The sequence below is a fragment of the Abramis brama genome, assembly GCF_963993115.1.
Source record: "Abramis brama genome assembly, chromosome: 22".
NCBI classification, from domain to species: domain Eukaryota; kingdom Metazoa; phylum Chordata; class Actinopteri; order Cypriniformes; family Leuciscidae; genus Abramis; species Abramis brama.
Window position 1 is genome coordinate 9,389,872 of NC_139984.1, and position 21,748 is coordinate 9,411,619.

General features: G+C 42.6%; 1 protein-coding gene across 9 annotated transcripts in view; it reads left to right on the forward strand.

Moving 5' to 3' along the window:
- The window catches only part of tead3a (TEA domain family member 3 a), a 45,364-nt gene that overhangs the window by 19,662 nt on the left and 3,954 nt on the right, over positions 1-21,748 (forward strand). Inside the window, exons 3-13 of one of the 9 annotated variants that reach the window (XM_084099877.1) lie at positions 11,529-11,593; positions 12,458-12,520; positions 12,638-12,700; positions 14,208-14,219; positions 15,624-15,752; positions 15,859-15,902; positions 15,987-16,051; positions 16,127-16,263; positions 17,394-17,567; positions 17,697-17,840; positions 17,956-18,108. In XM_084099877.1, the coding sequence (XP_083956003.1) occupies positions 11,529-11,593; positions 12,458-12,520; positions 12,638-12,700; positions 14,208-14,219; positions 15,624-15,752; positions 15,859-15,902; positions 15,987-16,051; positions 16,127-16,263; positions 17,394-17,567; positions 17,697-17,840; positions 17,956-18,108 (1,049 nt within the window). Of the gene's footprint in view, positions 1-11,528; positions 11,594-12,457; positions 12,521-12,637; positions 12,707-14,207; positions 14,220-15,623; positions 15,753-15,858; positions 15,903-15,986; positions 16,264-17,393; positions 17,568-17,696; positions 17,841-17,955; positions 18,109-21,748 lie in introns of all 9 variants that reach the window. The other 8 variants (XM_084099878.1, XM_084099879.1, XM_084099880.1 and 5 more) reach the window with 8 other exon arrangements.

Sequence of the window (21,748 nt, forward strand, 5' to 3'; positions counted from 1 at the left end):
CATCAGTATATAAAATCAACAAAGCATAAAAATACAATGTATTAAAAGGGAAGTTCGACAGTCTTTAGTTAAGTCTCAAACCGCATTCAAGGTCCATTGGCCTTATATGGAAATCCGACAGATAAGCGGACCGCGGAAGGGAGTGCTGATTCAGATGAGGCGGTCTAGTTAGTTCGTCCTTTTACGCAGCCCCGTGATCCAGTATAAACAGCGGCAGCCCTGAGGAGGAGTAAAAGTAGTCTCACGCAAAATACTAGTACAGCTCTCTTCCACACACATAAGTTGATAGGCAGGACAACTTTCCTTTACTTAGCTCAAATCAGGCGTTGAATCCACCGCATGAACCTCTGCGTCCCTCTTCTGATCCGCTGTAGAGGAATACACAAAACCCTCAGATCGTAACACACACAGACATGGATCACACGCACCCAAAACCCCAGTAAGCTGAGCACCTTCCTTCACTTATCTCTAGTTATGCGTTGTAACCAGATCCGTGCCCACTGTTCGTCTGGCTGTGACTTTCTGAAATCAAATCGCAGTGATCGGTGTTCCTGCCCGTAAGTTCAGCTCGCGGTGTGCGTGCGTTCCTCTGCACCCCTTCACTCTGCCCACGCTCGCCTTTGTTTCTCACTTGCCTCCTCTTATACAAACTGCCGCACCTGTCCTTAATTAATCCATTAGTCCAAGCAGCGCTGCCAAATGCCGCCAATGTCAAAGGAAAAGGGTTGGGTCTGTCAATCATAACTGTTCGGGAGTATTTCGACCCACACATAAGCAACCAGTGACACAGCAATAAGTAATCAAAATACACACAAACCAAATAAATTACGTGAGTGAAATAAATTACACACAAAGGGTTCAATACTATAGACCGACAGATGTTCCACATTTGACATTTCCCCCCCTCTTTAATAGAGGTCGTCCCGATCCCTTACTTACTGCGATACCGGGCTGGGGGCATTCCCAAATTGGGGCGCTCGGAGCGACGTACAATAGGCACGCTAGTCTCATCATGCTGGGCTATGGATTCTGCCGGAGGGTCAGGTGGTTGGGCCAAAGCTGGATCTCGCTCTTCAATAGGTGGCTGATGATTATACGTCACCAGGCCAGGAAGCCACCAGGTTGGAGGGGGCATTGATTCCATTGGGCGACATGCTGGAGGTTGTGGTTCCTCTGGTTCCTGACTACGCTGCAACATATCCAAGGGGCATGGTTGGAGGTTATTCCTATGTACTGTGCGGGTGGGTGCTTCCTTACCCTCTGGTCGAAGTACATAGACCGGGTGGTTTTCCCGGAGCTGCTTGACTACCACATACGGCTCTGGTACCCACCTCAGGTTCAACTTCCCTTTTGCCCTCCTGCGGAAGTTGCGAACAAGCACTCGTTCCCCTGGGAGCAGAGATGCCAACTTGGCTCTTCTGTTGTATCTGGCCTGGTCTCGGTCCTGTCGTTGTTGAGTATGCCTGGTTACTGTCTGATAGGCATGGTTCAAAGCTTCCTGGTGCCTCTTCACCCACCCCGATAGGGTATGGGGCTCAGTTTCAGGTTTCAGGCCAGTTGCCCAGTCGACAGGCAATCTGGCATGCCTCCCAAACACAACGTAGTGAGGGGTCATCCCGGTGGTGCTGTGAATGGTGTTGTTATATGCCTGGACAAGAGCGGGAAGCCGGTTTGGCCACTGGGCTTGGCCGGTTTCATCCAGGGAGTTTAACAGGCCCAACAGGGTCTGATTGAACCTTTCACAAGCTCCATTCCCTTGGGGGTGATAGGCTGTGGTGCGGCTCTTCTGGCAACCATAAAGTTGGCAAAGTTCCTTCATCAGTGATGACTCAAATGATGCCCCCCGGTCTGTCAGGATCCGTTCAGGACAGCCAAAGGTCTGGATTAGGTTGTTGTATAAGGCTTGAGCTGTTGTGTTGGCAGACTGGTCTCTCGTAGGCACTGCAAGGGCATACTTTGAGAACAGGTCAGTTACAACTAGGATGTAGGGGTACCTGTCCTCAGGCCGCCCCAGGGAAAGATAGTCTACCCCAACCATCTCAAATGGGTAACTAGTTAGAATGGATACAAGAGGAACCCTTACCTCTGGCCCAGCCTTGGCACAGACACATTGAGGGCAGGTAGTCGTCCACTCCTTTACATCCTCAGTCATCCTTGGCCAGTAACAGCGCTGCCGCAGGATAGTAAGGGTCCTTTCGCTACTTGGATGTCCCATCTCCCCATGGTAAGTCTCCCAGACCTTCCTAGCTTCTTGCTTGGGGACTACCACCTGGAAGATCTCTTCTCCAGACCCTGCTTGCTGGTACAGTCGTCCCAAAATGCCGTCTCGCAACACAATCCGATCCCATTCTCGTCGTAGTTGTTTCGCATGTGAGGACAAAGGGCTACTAACCTCCCGGGGTGGAAGTCCCTGTTCCTTCCTCTGCCGTATCTGCACCAGCTCTGGGTCCTTGGCCTGCAGGTCTGCCCAAGATGGTTCTCCTTCTACTATCACCCTCCTGGCAAGGGATAGCCTTGGATCTTGCGGTTCTGGTAACCTGGAGAGAGCATCTGCATTTTTGTTTTGGGTACCTGGCCTGTACTTGACGACGTACTTGAAGTTTGCCAGCTGGGCCACCCACCGCTGTTCCACAGCACCAAGACGGGCAGTGTTGAGATGAACCAATGGGTTATTATCTGTGAACACAGTAAATTCAGCCCCATACAGATAATCTTTGAATTTCTCAGTTACAGCCCATTTCAGGGCTAACAATTCTAGCTTAAAAGAACTATAGTTCTGGTCATTTCTTTCCGTTGGCTGGAGACTACGGCTAGCATAAGCAATCACTCTCTCTTTTCCCTCTTGTACTTGAGCTAATACTGCCCCCAGACCATCTAAGCTGGCATCAGTGTATAGCCTAAATGGTTGGGAAAAGTCTGCATAAGCCAATATGGGTGTGGTGAGTAAGGCTTCCTTAAGTAAATCAAAGGCCTGCTGACATTCAGGTGCCCATGTAATCGTGGCAGTCTTACTATGTGCTGCAGTGCCACGTGTCAGTGCATTCAATGGAGTGGCTATTGTGGAGAAGGCAGGTATAAACCGTCGATAATACCCTGCAAATCCAAGGAAGGATTTTACCTGTTTCACGGTCTGAGGAATTGGCCAATCCCTTACCACAGCGGTCTTTACTGGATCAGTTGCCACCCCCTGCTCACTGATAACGTGCCCCAGATATGTCACTCTGCGCTGAAACAAATGGCATTTTGCAGGTTGGAGTTTCAGCCCATGGTTGTGGAGGCACTGAAAGACCTCTTCAAGATGATGCAGGTGACTACTAAAATCAGAAGAAAACACCACTACATCATCCAAATATATCAGTAATGAATCATTTACTAAGTTGCCTAAGCAACGTTGCATTAGTCTTTGGAATGTAGCAGGGGCATTACATAATCCAAATGGCATCCGATTGAATTCATACAGCCCGAACGGAGTTGTAAATGCGGTCTTCTCTCTATCCATTGGATGCATTTCCACTTGCCAATATCCACTTGCAAGATCTAATGTAGAATACCACCTGGCAGATTTAAGTCCAGTCAAAGCCTCCTCAATACGGGGCAGCGGATAGGCGTCTTTATGGGTGAGAGCATTAAGTTTTCTGTAATCCACGCAGAATCTCCAATTTCCATCTTTTTTCTTCACAAGCACTATTGGGGCTGCCCAAGGGCTTGCGCTCTCTCTTACCACGCCACTTGTCAGCATATTCTGTAACAAAGATCTCAGTTCTGTATACAAGCTTGGGGGAATGGGACGGTACCGCTCGCGACTGGGGGGTGCTGAGCCCGTGGGTATTTGATGTTTCACCACTCCAGTACAGCCATAGTCTTCATCATGGCTGGCAAATGCTTTTGACCACTTGTGCAACAGGTTTGTCATATCCCTCTGTTGGTCTGGAGTCAGGCCGTCTCCCTGTAAAGACAGTGCTGGATGTGGTTCGGTTGCGTCCGTACCCCCCACCGTCCCAATGTGTCTCACCTCTACCTCCACCACATCTGCGGCCACACTGTTGAGGACAAGCTCTTGTTCCCCTTGGATATCAGTCATAGCCACTTCAGTCACTTGAGCTAATGGCTGTCGCTGGGGGACCTCCACAGGGTATGGGTTAGGGTTGCACAGCCGCAATGGAACTCTTCCATCATGCAGCACTGCCAGTGTGCGGCCCACACACCACTCTGAGTCACTATCAGGGAGGGGTTCTACGATCACATTACATGCCTGCTTGGGGGCACCTTCAGTTACCTGTGTCCACACAAGCATCTCTGTCTGGGGTGGAATGACCACTGGTTGCTGGCGTAGTAATTTGGCCATGCCTTGGTAAGGGGGAAGTGACCCTCTAGCGGAAATGCAATGACACTCTGTAAACGCTCGAACCCAAGCCTGGCCTTGGACCAGCGGTATGGTCGTCTTAAAAGCAGCCAACCCTGGGTGGTTCCCTTGAGTGAGAGCAGACCAGACAGAATTAATAATATTCATACCAAGTATGCCCTTATCTGGTCCCAAGCATTCATCGTTCACAATTATTACCCCCTTTGCAGGCACATAGATACTTCCTACTCTGCAGTCGACCAGAGCATAGCCAATATATGGGATCTTCAAACCATTGGCTGCACGTAGGGTCAACCAGGGGGTCTCCTCAATATTGGTCAAACAGGTACTTCCTAGGTATTTTTTAAACAAACTTTGGCTCAAAAGGGTAACCTGTGACCCCGTATCCAGCACAAATGGCACAGTCATTCCATTCATCTTTATAACAACATCAGGACACTCACCGATCAAAGCGGATTTCTTCTGCGACATGGGCCCCTCATCCTGACCAACAGCCCCCACTACTTGGCCCTCAGCTGTAGGGGGAATTAAAAATCCCGTCGCCTGGATGGTCTATGCGGGCACCAGCGCTGCACATGTCCAGCTTCGCCACAGCCTAAGCAAATGGGCCGGCCCTCTGCGTCCCACTGGTAAGCCGACATGGGCGCTTGTTGTTGTCTCACCTGAGGCACATTTGTTGGGGCTGCAGAACTGTTCGTGGGTCGAGTGCTGGGGGCTGGCGGTGCTTCTCTCGTTGCTAGTTGCGCCCTGACCTCTTCCATTAAACTGGCCGAAAGGGCCCTCATCTGCTCTCGCATCTCCCCCATTAGGTCCTGCTGCAGTTCTTCTCTTAACTGACTTTTCAGTTGTTCTAGGTGGGATCTATCGTTTCTTGGTGGTGGGGCTGTGACCCTCTGGGAGATGGCAACCTCCTCCCCCTCCTGTAACTCCTGTTCCAGAGCCCGCGCTTCTTTGCAGGCTGTACTGAAAGTCAGGCGTTCATCTCGCCGGAGCTGTCGGCTTAACTCCTGTTTGATGGGCCCTGTGCATAGGCCAACCATCAGTTGGTCCAACAGTAGGTCCTCTCCATCCTCAGTACCACCTGCATCTCGCTCCTGCCATCTGGAAAATAATTCTCTCAGCCTTAGTATATAAGCACTCACAGTTTCTTCTGCACGCTGTCTACAATTGAAAAAACTTGCTCTCAACTGTGCCTTAGTGGTTGGTTTAGCATACAGTGTTTGTAACTGTTGCAATACTTTTGCTCCTGTGTTCTTACTTGAAGGTTGCACAAGATGCAGTTCACGCTTGGCATCGCCTTCCAGAGCCCCCAGCAAAAAGTCTGCTTGCTGTTGTTCACTCAGTCCTTGGGCCCTCAGCATGGCCTCCACCTGACTCCTCCATTCTCCAAATTTAGCTCTATTGCCATCAAATTTCGGAATCCATGCAGCCCCCATAAACCATGGCATAACAAACTGAGCCATAATGGCTGGATTATTGCTACCCCCTACTGACAAGTTACCGCTAATGCCTGGAGTGGAGTCCATTACCTATCAGTGGAGCTGGTACCCTGCCTGACTACGCCACTTAATGTCACACCAGAATGTGAAGTTCTTAATTTATACCAGCATTTAGTTTCTCCACTGATAGGAAAAGGACAGCAACCACTTCTTGGATTTATACAGTTTATTTATATATAACAATTTGCTCACAATAATAAAATATGCAACAGAAAAAAAATAAAGAAAAGCAACTCACTGGTCAGTTAATGCTACAGCACAATTCACCACAATTCATCAGGTATTATTCATACCCCAAATCCTATCCTACATCAGTATATAAAATCAACAAAGCATAAAAATACAATGTATTAAAAGGGAAGTTCGACAGTCTTTAGTTAAGTCTCAAACCGCATTCAAGGTCCATTGGCCTTATATGGAAATCCGACAGATAAGCGGACCGCGGAAGGGAGTGCTGATTCAGATGAGGCGGTCTAGTTAGTTCGTCCTTTTACGCAGCCCCGTGATCCAGTATAAACAGCGGCAGCCCTGAGGAGGAGTAAAAGTAGTCTCACGCAAAATACTAGTACAGCTCTCTTCCACACACATAAGTTGATAGGCAGGACAACTTTCCTTTACTTAGCTCAAATCAGGCGTTGAATCCACCGCATGAACCTCTGCGTCCCTCTTCTGATCCGCTGTAGAGGAATACACAAAACCCTCAGATCGTAACACACACAGACATGGATCACACGCACCCAAAACCCCAGTAAGCTGAGCACCTTCCTTCACTTATCTCTAGTTATGCGTTGTAACCAGATCCGTGCCCACTGTTCGTCTGGCTGTGACTTTCTGAAATCAAATCGCAGTGATCGGTGTTCCTGCCCGTAAGTTCAGCTCGCGGTGTGCGTGCGTTCCTCTGCACCCCTTCACTCTGCCCACGCTCGCCTTTGTTTCTCACTTGCCTCCTCTTATACAAACTGCCGCACCTGTCCTTAATTAATCCATTAGTCCAAGCAGCGCTGCCAAATGCCGCCAATGTCAAAGGAAAAGGGTTGGGTCTGTCAATCATAACTGTTCGGGAGTATTTCGACCCACACATAAGCAACCAGTGACACAGCAATAAGTAATCAAAATACACACAAACCAAATAAATTACGTGAGTGAAATAAATTACACACAAAGGGTTCAATACTATAGACCGACAGATGTTCCACATTTGACATATACTTTATACTTTATTTACAAAATATCTCCAATGCGTGTTCACGTAACAATGCCTAGTCTCGCATCCACACAACACGCATGTGTCTTGGTGGTCTCGTGAATGCAAGTTAGAGGTGAATATTTTAAAATGTATTTTTATTTACAAATTTTTTTTTTGCCATTAGGTCACGACTGCCCCCACATATGCATTATAAAAAATTATTAGTAGAATGAACCCTTGCATAAGATGAAGTATCCAGTCATGGCCAAGAAAATATATTTTAGGTTACATGGGGCGACTCACCTCTCATGCTGGCAGCCATGCTAAGATTATACGAGCATTTGAACACTGCTTACTTGATCTCAGTCACTCCTATTATCAGACACTTTCCATTGTGGAATAAATAAGTCATGCCTAGGGTTGCTTTATAATGGCATTGATAACTGAAAATGTATCTTTTTTTAAAAAAAAATCTAAATTTTATTTGCAAATGCTGCATCCGTGACAGTAGGTGTCAGTATAAGAAGCCAGTAGACTGGCAACAGTTCTGTGAGAGTGTAATTTGGATGGCATGGCACCTGTTTTTGATCAGCCATTGGTTTGGTTTGGTTTTTCCTCTGATTGGCAGTTTCCAGTCTTTTACTGCAGGAAAAAAAATAACAGGTGGGTGGTGGGAGAGTTATTAAAACGCAGGTGGTTTTCGTCAATAAACATACACATCTGATGGGATGGAGGGTTAAGCAGGGTGAACTTTGGGAGGAAACTTTCAAGGTGAAAAATGATCTTTGAAAGAGAGGGTAAATAGAAGAGGTAAGCTGCTATTCATCATCCTCACTGACGTTTTTCTACAGGCTTCTTGCCAAATGACCCACAGGACAAGTCCAAAAAGTCTTGCAATTAATTTAGCACTTCTAAATTGTGTCAACAAGACCTTCACCTTCACCTTCAAATGCTTGACAATATGGTACAAAAACATATGCAAACACCTTTCACTCGCCATGGCGATCCATCTCACAAACTTATCCCAGCTGCAGCGCAAGTTGTTCTTTCTGATTTCAGGAAAGGATGATAGGCCAGAGCCATTAAAGGGAGCTTTTTTGGGGGGATAAATGTGTGCGAAGCAGGTTTTATTTCACTCCTGCTTTTCCTGGACGTACTTTAGAGGAATCTGGGAGCAAATCAGCACTTTCCTTTGGCTCAACCTCAGACAGTTCTGCGGGAGTATTTATGCAGACATTGATATGAAGTGGAAGTTTATATATTTTTATACTCAGCACTATTTCAGTGAAACTGTCAGCCTGTAATTTTCCTACCAAAGAGGCAGGTAGTCAATTTTAGCTCTTAATGAGACTGAAAGAGTTGCTCTTTTGTACTTGAAGGCAGTTGTTGTAAATGGTCCTGTGCTGGAGGGTTAGGTGTCCTTGTCTGGAAGCATTGCCTGGTAGATTTCAGTTGGAAGCAAATGGAAGTTAGAAGTTAAGGGGGAAAGGGATAGAGACACAATGAAGGCTGGATTCATACCTGAATGTCACACATGACCATGAAGCGTCAATGTGTCTGAAGTACTGTGAAGTATGTCAAGTTCTAGGCCACCGCTCCAAAAGTAGGAAGCTACTCCTCCCCTACACTGAAAATCTTTGTTTTAAGAAGAACTTAAGAACTTATGGCCACAAAAACCTTAAGACAGCAAGTCTATCAAGTGTGCCATTCAGAACAGGGTCATTGAAGATCTTTGGTAGTAATAGTAAGGTTGCAAGGTTGGGTCCCACAAAGGTACCCATGAGTATTACCATCATGTCCTTAAGAAAAGCACATCATGACGCCTGTAGTAACGAGCCTCTAGTTTCTCCAATGTGATTGTTTCTTGATATTATATCAATTACTGCAACTGGATATTATAACTGCACTGTAAGTCACTTTGGGAAAAGGACTACTTGTAAAGATGAATAAACCTATCAAGTGACCTTCATAGATGACTGTACATGCATTGTGAAGCTAGAGGCTTCTGTGTTTCTGATTTACATCCCAGATTTCTTTCTGCTTCTCCCTCGTCATGCCCTCCTTTCATCTCTATGTAATCGTCTATCTGCTGACTTCTTCCTCACTCCCTTCTACAGACTCCCAGTCATATCTGTCTTTCTTCCTCTCCAAGCCTCCCAGGAAGTGCAGCATTTCGTGTAGGGTCGTAAACACGCTATTTGTGGGCTGGGGGGTAGTTAGGTGCCCTTTGAAAGCTTTTGGATGTGGATCAGGAGTTCAAGGCTGCTGGGTACGAGCCAGAGTCTCTCTATCTATCAGAATCTCCTCTGTGTGTCTGGAACTGAAGATGTTTGCCTTCTCTTTTACACATGTTCTGTCTATCACTGTCTAGATGATTCTCTCTTACTCCGGCTGTCTGACTGGCTAATCCTCTTTGACATTCGCTTGTGTTATCATTTCATCAGTAATGGATAATTAAATTAAACTGGAGAGGCTCTAATTTGTTCTGGTTGGTGTGACAAAACACTGGACATCTCTTGTATCATCTTGGCATCACACTTACTCCAATCAAACTTTTAAAGAACAACTGCACAACCTATATTGGTATTTAAATAGTCGAGGCTGATATGTAGAGAGCTGCTGGTATATGCATGATGTGAGTAATTTCTGCATTAAGGGGGTTTTCACAATGGGGGAAACCCCCTTAATGCAGAAATTACCGAACCCTGGTGCATTTGCGTTACTTACGTCATAACAAACGTGCACGATGCATGATAGGAAAAAGAACTCTGGTCAATATATTGATATTTGTTATTAATTTGGTGCTATTATATGCAGTACAACACTTGTGTCACAGAGTGTGCGTCACATTGTCACATTTTCTGCTGCTTGCAAACAGTTTCTTTAGAGGAGAAAGCTAACTGTGAACCATTCATTTAACGCAGATTGCACTTACTCTGCATGATTACACTGTATGCTCACTCTCACTCACATCCTCGGTAACTCATCACTATTGTCATCCCCTACTTGTGTTTTGGCTACACGTCATCGGCTAAAATGCATGCACATGTTGTTTTACTTCCCGAACAAGTGCATGCCCGAGTCGGAGTTTCTTTCACATTTACGTGAATCTCGCCACAGTTCCAGTGCAACCAAACTCAGATCAGGTAGTCTCGGGTTCGGTAGCCCGGTACGCTCATGTGTCCAAATGACAGCTTTCACATTACCAATTTTTCATGCGAACCGTGCTCTGTTTTGAACTAAACTGCCAGTGTGAAAGCCCCCTAAATTATAGGTCTGTTTATTGAGAGTCCGTTCTAACAACATTGGCTCAACCAATGGCTCACCCCAAGTTTGGGGTGGGACTATCCATTCTATATGACCAATGAAAAGAGGAAATTGTTTGAAACTTCTTTTCAAATCTTTGTGATTGTTGTTAGCGCCACTAGTGGTGGCCAATATTTATCAGTCTATTACCACAAATAATGGATCTTTTTCCTGAATTCTTCTGTCCCATGTAGAGGAACAGGATACTTAATTTATATTTGGGTTGACTTATCACAAATCTCTCTATTTGTTTGCACATTCACAATGTCCAAACATGTTGTTTGCTGGTGACATGCTAGTATATGAGTCCCTGGTGTTATATGGCTTGTGGTTAGGGAGCAGGGTCTCCTGTGTTGGGTCCAGGTGGTCCGGCTGTCAGTGAGTGGGATGCCAGTGGGAGGAGGGTGGGGGTGTCAAGAAAGATTCACAGTTGAAACTTTGCACAGCTGTTCACAAGGTCAACCCTTTATAAACTGTGATGAAATCCTCTTTATCGCTTTACCTCAATTTATCTTCCTTGTTTCCTGTCCCTTTTCTCATATCATTATATTAATGCCATTACACAAACAGATTTATTATTGTACTCATTTAATAAATAGCTCTTTGTATGAAAACATTTGTCCACTCAGAGCAGCTTGATTGGTCAAGGCCCTGACACATGGTGGCCCTATTTTTTTTTTTGCCAAGTCACCACCCATATCACCTGACTCATCTGTCACAAGCCTTGTCTTTCAATGGTCTATTAATAAACTAATGGTCTCATAGCAGGCTTTACACCCTACTGTGATATTGCTGGTGGAGGCATTACTGCATTCCATGTGCTTTTCTGTGTATAGGAATCTTCGTTCCCACCAGCTTTATTTAAAAGTGTTAAATTACATATGTGAAGAGAAAAATATTTTTATAGTTGCTTTTATCCAAAGTGACTTGCATTGCATTAATCTACACGGTACATTTGTCAGTTAATGTTTTCCCTGGGATTCGAACCCTCGATGACCTTGTGGTGGTAGTGCAGTGCTCTTCCAGACACAAGCTATTTCTTAACATGTTTTATGTAATAAAATGCACTTTATTGTGTTCTTAATGTTCATATCTGTTCAGTTACATCATTAATAATATGATTAATTTTACTACATTTTTGCTAATATTGTGTTTCTTATTGATTCTTTTCCAGGTCGTAATGAGTTGATAGCAAGGTACATAAAGCTGCGGACAGGGAAAACCCGCACGCGGAAACAGGTAATGTGATAATGTGTTTCTAGTACCACTTGTTTGAATGGGTACAACAGAGGTCAAGACAAAGGTTATTACCATATTCTGGTTTAATTACCGTACATCATGTTACCTGTAATTGATGCAGTCATTAATTCAGTCTTTTTTTTTGCCTTGTTCATAATACAACTTGATTACAGTAGCTATGCTAGTACTTAAATTTGATATTTTAAAAATAATTTTTTGTAATAATTTTTGTTTAGCTGATTGAAATAACAGTGAACTCTATACTGACACCTATTGGTGTGGATGCTGCAAGTTCTCGTGGCATTTGTGAGATTTTCTTTCCCATCACTGTTCACATTTGTTTGTCACACGATTAATTTATTATTTTTATTATTATGAAATTATATGACTCATGTGAGTTAAATTTAAACATGTTTGGCAAAATTCTATTCAGTTATTTAAGCGTGCAACTGGGAAAAATTACATAGTTCAACTTTAATATCACACTATAGATATAAACTTACTGTAAAAATTGTCAGATCAGTGTGATAAACAGAGTATTTGCCTATATATAAAGCCGGATTCACACTGTACAATTTTATCTGTGACAAATTTTGTGAATCCTTTTATTTTGAATTAAACTGAATGAATTAAACAGCTCATAAACATACTTTATCACTGGAAAAAAAAAACCTGAAACAAATGATTGGGTAATAATTCTACTTTTAACGAGACATTTCAATAAAACCCCATTGAACCTTTATTCTTATTCTAGTATAAGTTTCATTGGCATAGTCTTAGGTTCAGTGGTTTGACAGATTTGTTGTTAAGATATACAGTATATGTTGGATGATATCAAATGTCTGTGGCCCTGTTTTGCCTCAGGTGTCTAGTCACATTCAGGTGTTAGCCAGGAAGAAAATGCGGGAATATCAAACAGGCATTAAGGTATGGCTGTGGCGCCACCTGGTGGCTTCTTTTTTACTCGCTGTCTGTTCAATGTCTCTCTTCTCTTTTCTTTTTCCCCTGCCTTCCTTTCTCCCTCCTCTGACTTCCTTCCTGCAGGTGTCTAGCCATCTGCAGGTTCTCGCGCGGAGAAAATCTCGCGAGATTCAGTCTAAGCTGAAGGTATGCGCTTCACTGCAGTCTGCTCTGCTCTGACCTATGCTGTTAACTGTGTTCAGAGTGCTTTGGCTTTTCCTTATATCACCACCAAACCTTCCAATCTGTAACACGCCCTCAATGTTATAATCATTTATGATGACTTGAGCATGCAGGTAACTTTTGTTGTGTGCATGCATTCATTGAAACAAATACATTGGATGGAATGATGGAATTGAGCAGTATGCTTTCAAAGTAATGACTTCCTCTGGTGGCTGACTGAATATTGCATCACTTTCTAGTTGTGTTGCTAACCTGATTCCACCAAGTGCAACATGTTCCTGGATCAACATTCCAAATCAACCAATCAGATTTGAGGTTTACAGTTTATGTCAAGTTTAGGCTTACAACCAGTGTTCAGTGCTATTCACCATCATTTCACTCTGATTTTAGGGGGTAAGTTATGGGTAGGGTTAGGTTTAGAGGTAGGGATAGGGTTAGGACTAAATTTCCGGACAGGAATGTTGTTCCAGAATCGACAAACTTTGTTGAGCCAGGAACGCGTCTTAACTCTGCAACATCAGGACGTGCTGCTGTGCATGCAATGCCTGATTGAACCAAGAATTTTTTTGCTCCTATACTATAAATTATCTTGACCTTCATAACTCAAACCTCTACTCATCTCTACTTTTCCCCCTGTGATTTAAATGTATACTCCGTTTTAGGGCTTACATTTATTGAAGCATTGCACTATCCAAATTTAAATTTGGTGTAGCACTACTTGTTTTGTTTTGATTAATGGCTTCTGCTTGTATAATTTTCATTATACAAAAGTCAGAATATATAATATATAAAGTCAATTTGCATAAAAATGCAAGTCAACCAAAAAAACAAACAAAATCAGCATAGACCAGCAAACCACCATATGATGGTTGTTGTCTCTTTTAGTTTTGCCTTGTTTTCCCACATCATCACCCGTATGTATGTATGTATTGATTGATTGATTGATTGATTGATTGATTGATTGATTGATTGATTGACCAATGAAATTTCCAGCAGAAATGCTTTATTATTCCCACCATTCATTGATTGATTCATTTATTAATTAATTAATGTATCTATCCTTTTTGTTGACACATTACACACTGCACAACACTTATTGGTGTATTTAACATTGTTCTATAAACATCCTTATTTGATACATGAATACATATAATATAACCAAGCATATTCCAATTTTTCGCATGGTTAATAATTCGGCTTTGTCACAGCCGAGTCCGGTAAGAGGGGAAGTAAACACATGACCTCCTTAAAGATGTGAAATGGAGAACTGTGGCTGTTCTTTCAGGAAGTCATTGGTTCACTTTGTAGTTGAAGAGAGCACTATTCTGCGGGATCTAAACACACAGTGTCAGAAGAGAAAGCACAGGCCTCTCGGCATACCTGCAGTCAGGGTCATTTGATCAGTGTGTCATCTGATCTGTTTGTCTCCGCAGCGCTTTTTTTAACAGTTTCTCTTCCTTTCAATTTTTAGGCCATGAACTTGGTAAGTGAAATGTTTTGTAAGTCTGCTTTGCCTGCAGAGCTTCATGCGCACCGACGCCTGCAGACGCTCAGCTTTCACTGATTTGAGCTTCAGTTTGCGCAGCTCGATGCTTTGGCTGCCAGTGTCGCCCGTCTCACAGGATGAATTTAGCTACCACTATTGCTGTTTTATATTTAATTTTTGGCTTAAATTTTTTTTTCAGACTTTAAAGAAAATTATTTTGAGAGTTTTATTCTGTCATTTCATGTGAGGGTTTATTACACTCATCTTTTTTTGTACCTGTGTGTACAAAACTCAGTCATGGACTTAACTCTTAAAGATATCTAAAAGCAATTGAAGAAATTGTTTACATTTGAACACTTCATCTGGTTTATTTATCACTTTTTTTCCTGGTTTGGACAGACTTCTGTTTTGTCGCCTTCATTCTGTCTAATTCTTTGTCTTCTTTCTCTCGACTGAATGTTGAAGCTGTTCAAGTGTCCTGTTCTGTTATCGTGTGTAATGATGTATCTTGTTTTGGTGGCTGGATTCAAATGCAAACACAATATCATGCATCACATGTGCCCTTATAAGCATGATTTTTGCATGTTTGTCTAAACCATTTAGCATGTAGCTCTCACACTAAAATTCAATACAATTCAAAGGTTTACGGTTGGGAAGGTTTTTTTGTATTTTGATTTTTGAAAGAAGCCTCTTTTGCTCACCAAGGCTGCATTTTTTTTTTTTTTTTTTGTCAAATACAGTTTAATGCAGTATAAATAGTAATATTGTAAAATATTATTACAAAATAGAAGAACTTTTTTCTATTGTAATCTATTTTAAAATGTAAATTATTCCTGTGTATAGGAATTAAACAAATATTTGATTAATAATTATTCCTGTGTATATTATTAAACAAATATTTGATATAGAAATCTTTTGTAACATTATACAAGCCTTTACTGTCACTTTTGATCAACTGAATGCATTCTTGATCAATACAAGTATACATTTTTCTTTAAAAAAAACCTTACTGACCCCAAACTTTTGAACTGTAGCGTACATATCCTTGAAGTCTTTTTCATAAAGATTGCATATTATCATATACTAAAGTAAGCTATTATTAATATTTAGCATTACTAATACACTTCATTATTATTATTACTGTTGTTATTATTATTATTATTATTAATTTCTTTAAATACATTTATTGAATGTTCATTAAGTATATTTGATGTAATGTAATATAATATAATATAATGTAATATTGTGTCTGTGTATGAGAATAATTTATTACTATTAAAAAACATTCCAACAGTAAAATGCATCTTAGAAGTGGTATTATGAAAGTTCTGAAGTTCCTTTCAATCCTGGGTAATTTCTGATAAAAATTTTTTAATGAAGCCCTTGTTGCGTCTTTCTCAGGATCAGGCTTCCAAAGACAAAGCCCTGCAGAACATGGCCGCTCTGTCCTCCGCTCAGATCGTTTCTGCCAGTGTGATGAAGAGTCAGATGCCTCCTCTTCCTCAGCACCCCTACCCTCCTCCAGCCAGGGTTAGTTCAGAGTCCAAGGACCAGTCACCCTCAGTTCTCTAACTTAACACCCTCAGTTCTCTAACTTAACCCTCAAACTTCCATTGTTCTCTGTTTTGTTGTGTAGTTTTGGCCCGGCCCCATCCCAGGACAGCCTGGACCTTCTCAGGAGTGAGTATCTCTACGAAACTGATTCCTGATCTAATCAACAGTGTTGTTGTGAGAGCCTGCTGATCTTTCTCTGTGTTTTTCTAGCATCAAGCCCTTTGCACCGAACCCGTACTCCAGCCTTCAGCCTCCACTGCCTACGCCCATATCAAGTAAGAGCAGTGCTGGGATTATATCTGAACTCAGACTGACCCACCCGGGCCTAAACCAGCATGTTTTCTCCACAGGTTATGAGCAGTTGCCCACCTCCCTCCCCCCGACCAGCACTGCCATGCCTGTGTGGCAGGACCGGACCATCGCCTCCGGTAAACTCCGCATGCTGGAGTACTCGGCCTTCATGGAGGTCCAGAGAGACCCCGACACTGTGAGTGAGCGTTTTGCTGAGAATATTGGAGACACCGGTCAAGATGATGGCGTTCCCCATAGCGTCAATACCAAGATGCAGTGAAACGTCGAAAAGGAACTTAGAAGATACATTCATTAAAATTAAAAACCGTCAAATGTGAAGTGTCAATTAAGGACACTCTAGGAATGTCAGTTTACAGCTTTTCACTGTAAATTATAAGATGATTTGTCCTCTTTACTTCCCAAAATGGTACATTTAACAGTATTTTACTGAATGTAGGGTTAGTTATTACTTTACAAAATGTAAGGTTAGAGATCTATTACAGTTTTTCTCAATATATAGTAAGGGAATTTACTGTTAACCAATTAACAGATCTTTATAGCTGCATTTTACAGTAAAAATTACAATATTTTCAAAAAAAGTCAGTGCTTTTGCAATCTCTCGCAAATGTTTTGCGTTCCCCCGAGAAACTTTGCATTTGCTCGCAAAACGCAAAGTTTCTTGGTGGAATGCAAACGTTTTTGCAAAGGGATGCAAATTTTCTCGGGAGAAAGCAAAACATTTGCGAAAGAACGCAAAAGCGTTGACAGATCATTTTTTCCTTCACCATGTCCTTTTAGGGGCTCCGTAATTTCGTTATGTGATTTTGACATTTTGATTAGTTTTTTTCCTTCTAATTAGCTTTAATTTATTCAGTTATCGCTTTAGTAATTTGACTTATTTTACTCATTTCATTTAGAAGCCAAGACATTTCTAATTTTCATTAAAAAATAAAAAAAATAAAAATTTAGTTAAAAAAAAAAGTTTTTCATCTAAAATGTATATTTTATTTTATTTCAATGATTTTCAATAACACTGTTAGGGGCCGTTCACACAGAAAGCGTTTTTTCATTCCACTGCATTACTTTTCCATTTTTTTTCAATGTAAACACGCTAGATGGCTTTAGTTTAAAGCCACTTTAGTTTAGACCTTGCACTTTTTTTCCTTCCACTGCCCTGCCTCTTTAGTTTTTAACAGCAAAAATGCATTCTGTGTGAACCGGCCCTTACAAGACAAAAACATACGTAATGTGTTTCAGGAATGACGATGTTCCATGCATTTGTTTCAAAGCCCATTAAATGTTACTTCTTCACCTCTTAATCCACAGTACAGCAAGCACCTCTTTGTCCACATCGCCCAGACAAACCCTTCGTACTCAGACCCTCTTCTGGAGGCCGTGGACATCCGTCAGATCTACGACAAGTTTCCAGAGAAGAAGGGAGGGCTGAAGGAGCTGTATGAGAAAGGCCCTCAGAATGCTTTCTTTCTGGTCAAGTTCTGGGTGAGTTACTCTGTTAATGTGTTCTTCAATACTGAAAACCTAGTGTACGTTATTAGTTTGCAAATTGATATGTCATACATTCATTCTTTATATAGCTGAGATAAGTGATTTTTATGCCATCTATTTCAGGCTGATCTGAACAATAATAACGTTCAGGATGGCGCAGGCTCGTTCTATGGGGTCAGCAGTCAGTACAGCAGTGCTGAAAACATGACCATCACTGTGTCCACTAAAGTCTGTTCTTTTGGGAAGCAGGTGGTAGAGAAAGTTGAAGTGAGTTCACCATTTATTCATAATTAGGCAGCTGTGTTTTTGTCATATACTGTAGATGGTAGTGGTTTCAAAGAAATAGTATCAGCATCTATAGTTTGCCTTTTTCGACCCCTAGACAGAGTATGCTCGTGTGGAGGGCGGGAGGTACGTTTACCGGATCCATCGCTCACCCATGTGTGAATACATGATCAACTTCATCCATAAACTCAAGCACCTGCCAGAGAAATATATGATGAACAGTGTCCTGGAGAACTTCACTATACTGCAGGTAAGCGAATGAGAGAACAGGGCATAATTCTGAATTTAAAGGAACACTGTAACTTTTGGCCCTCTAGCAGTTTAAAAATAACTCAATGCATTTTGTGGAAGAACATTGTTTTGGTTGTGCTTTGGCTTTGTGTGACTGTGCGGATTAATATGGTTATCTTACTGCTTATAAAACATTCACTACTAGGCTTAAGAGATAAAACCAGTTTAGATGGAAAGGATCTCAAGCTGACTAGCTGAAGATGTTACTGTAGCTTTACCCATTAATAGACACGGTACTTCCATGAAAATAAATTCCAGCACAGCGCTACAACAACCATAATGAAATGAGCCTTCACAACAGATAATGCATTACAATGAACTCTGTTAGAGAGCTACATATGGCAATTTATCTGTTCAATAAAATACCTTACTCACCTGTTGAAAAATACATTTATTATGATCTCTTTCGCATTCTACTTTTGCAAGCAGAAGTTCCTTTGTTTTTTTTAACTGGGTGATTCCCCGGAGGTTGGAGATTTGGAAGAAGGATTGAGGGTGTATTGAACAAAAAAAGTTACATAGTGCACCTTTAAAATTGGGCCACTTCCAATTCATGAGTGTGATTCTGAATTGAACTGGCCACATTCCACAAAGGACGTTGAATCAGAATAGAAGGATAAAGAATTTACCTAATCACTGCAAACATATAAACATACAAAGGAATTTACTATTTATTTCAACTAATTCCTGTTTATTTCATGATATATGTAGAATGTTTTGTTATTATTTGACACTACTGTCAAAAGTTCCCTTTCGATGGAATCACGCCCCCCTGTGAATTTACACCAATCTATTGGCTGACAGCAGTCCAACGACGTCACATGGAGCGCCTGAGCGTACAAAAGGCTTGTATTACATGCCAACAGCTTCGTTGTCTTCAGGAAGCCGCTTTGTTTGTATGTGCGTGTGAAGATAAAAGCTCTGTTCTTGCTTGATTTTCTCTCGAGGGATAGATTCGAGTGTTTGATTGATGCGCGTTTGGCTTTCGAGGGAGTTGGATGCTCTCATAGCGATGCATTTGCAGTATAAAGCTCTGTTCTTGCTTGATTCTCTCTCAAAGGGAGGAGGCAGTGAGGGAGCTCTTCTCTCGCTTGGCTCTTTTCTTTAGAGATGACAGTCAAGTGTCTGCACCGAATCCACCCATTCTCCACTCAGCAGCGCTGCCAGAGTGTGGTGTTGGGGTCTGCCTTCATGGACCTGCAGGTGTTTTCCAATGAAGGAGTTAACGAGGTAGATAGTGCTTTATTCATCTCTGTCACCCTCTCTAGGTTTCTGGGCTTGGAGATTACAGCAGACACAGATTATGTCTGCTTGCTTCTCTAGGAGGGCCTTGCTTAATGCTAACATCCTGCATTTGCAGGGGCTGAGGTCAGAGCAAGAGCATGGAGTCGCGGTGAGATGATGTGATCTGCTCTTTTATCTGGTCCAGAGCAATGCTGTTGTTCATATGCTCCTCTGGAGCTCAAGTCCAGAGAATGGACTAACGTTAAGTGAGAGTGTAAAGTCACGGTGAGATGAGGCGATTCGCTTTCTTATCTGGTCCAGAATAGTGCTGTTGTTCAGCATGCGCTCTGATGTAAGGTCTACTGTAGGGCCGTTGAAGCTGTTGGTCACAGTGAGATGATGCAACCCGTTCACTTTTAACAGAGGGGTTGTTAGGCAGAATGTGGTGTTTCCTAATGGTTTGCGAGGAGTAATGGAATGACAGAGCACTTTGGCCAGAGGTAGATATGCATTTACACCTCCTTGCTAGAACTGTAGGAATGTGCAACCATCAGCCAATGAGGGCCACTTGGCAGAAAGTAGTTGAGAGAGGTGCTACGGCGCCCCGCTCTCTTAGTAGCCCCTTCCGGTTTACACTGGAGGTAGTAGCTTGATGGGAATACGTTGGCTCATTTCTACTAACAAGTAGAGTGCTTCCCTAGGGGTTCGGTGATAAAAGTCTTTCAGTAATAGTGAACTTCAGAGAAAGAAGTGGTTGTTATCAGCTTGAGCGTCCCTCTTTCTCTGTGGCTCCCTCCAGCTGATGGAGGTAGCAGGTGTTGACTAGCTTCTTTGATAATCGGCGATGGAGAGTATGAGAGTGTAGCGCTGCATAGGCATTCTTCTCTCAGTGCTTCCTCGCCAGATCTCTTGAAAGCACTATTTCTCCTTATTGCTATTTCTCCTTCAGGAGGATTGAGGGTAGAGCAGACTGCTCTCTCCTGAGGCCTCTTCTAGTCTTTAAGGAACGGGATGCTTAATTATATGCTCCCTTCACTTAGGTTGCCTTTTAGATGAGGAGTGCTTGAAAGCTGAGATTGAATATGGAAACTTCACTCTCTCACTTTTTGTCTTCAGCAAATTATCATATTGGGTATTGAAGCAGGATTATGCTCCCTGTAATTGGGTTGATCCCCATCCCCAGGTTACTCGAAGGTTGGAGCAAAGCTTTGCGGAAAAGTTTGTATCACAATTAGCGACGCATTCTCTGTTGCCTCTCTATTTCATTAATCTGGATATTCTTGGAAGCTGATGAATTCTCCCTTAGGCTTGTATTCAGGTCTGGTAGGATTATATGTAGAGTTGCTGTGAGCGACTGATTCACTGATCACCTGGTTCAGCTGCCAGATGTAGGACTATGGAGTTATCTGAGGCTATGTCTATAGTCTGCCCTGTTAGCTCTGCTCTTAGGGGCTCTGGGCTGTCCTGTAGCTGTGGCTCAGACTGGTCTAATGCGGTAGTCCCCGTTTCAGAAACGGTTGAGCATGGACGTTTCAGGGCTTTTTTTCCTAGCGCCTATAACACTGAGTCTTCTAGAGAGCAAGGATGTGGTGTCACAAGATGTGTTCTGATTGGTTGCTTATGCATTTAGGTTACTCTGGGTCAAGGTCCATCAAATCCTTCAGTGCTCAAGTCTGACAAGATTGTGCTTGCCGACATTCAAAGTGTCACCGTGGCGTAATGGGTATAACCATCCCCATAGCATCAACAACTGACGCAGTGTCAAATTCCCTCAAAATGGGAAACGTCTTAAGCCAGGTTCAGATTGTCAGTCCTAATCCGATTTTTGAGCATATCCGATTGGAATTCGATCATTCAACCATTTCTGGAAATCCGTTTCAGTCTGGCCACTCTAATTGGATTTCACATGGTTTCTGTCACTTTCTCACGCCACGTAAAATGTAAACATGTCACCATGCCAGCATGGTGGCTACACATTGCAATGTTGTAAATAAGACAACATCTGTATTGCAGATCCCTCCACATTGCTGTTGTTGTAGTTTTTGGCGTATGCCTACCAACGCAGTGTCATTGCCATAGAAACCAAAAAGAGCGCAACAAGAAAACGAAAGAGCGCAACAGGACACACAATTCATTTCTGAACAGTTGCGATACACAATGTGGACAGTCAGTAATTTAGATTTGAATCAGATTTGGACTGACATTGTGAACATAGCCTCAGGGTTCCGTATGTAACCCCACTTTCCTGAGAAGGGAATGACACGCTGCGTTCTGTTGCCATGCTTCTGGTTTGCCTGTGCGTCTTCCTTCAAACAATTCAAATCTGAGGACTTGTAATGCAGGAATTCTTTTATAAGTTCAGGGGCTCCATGTGA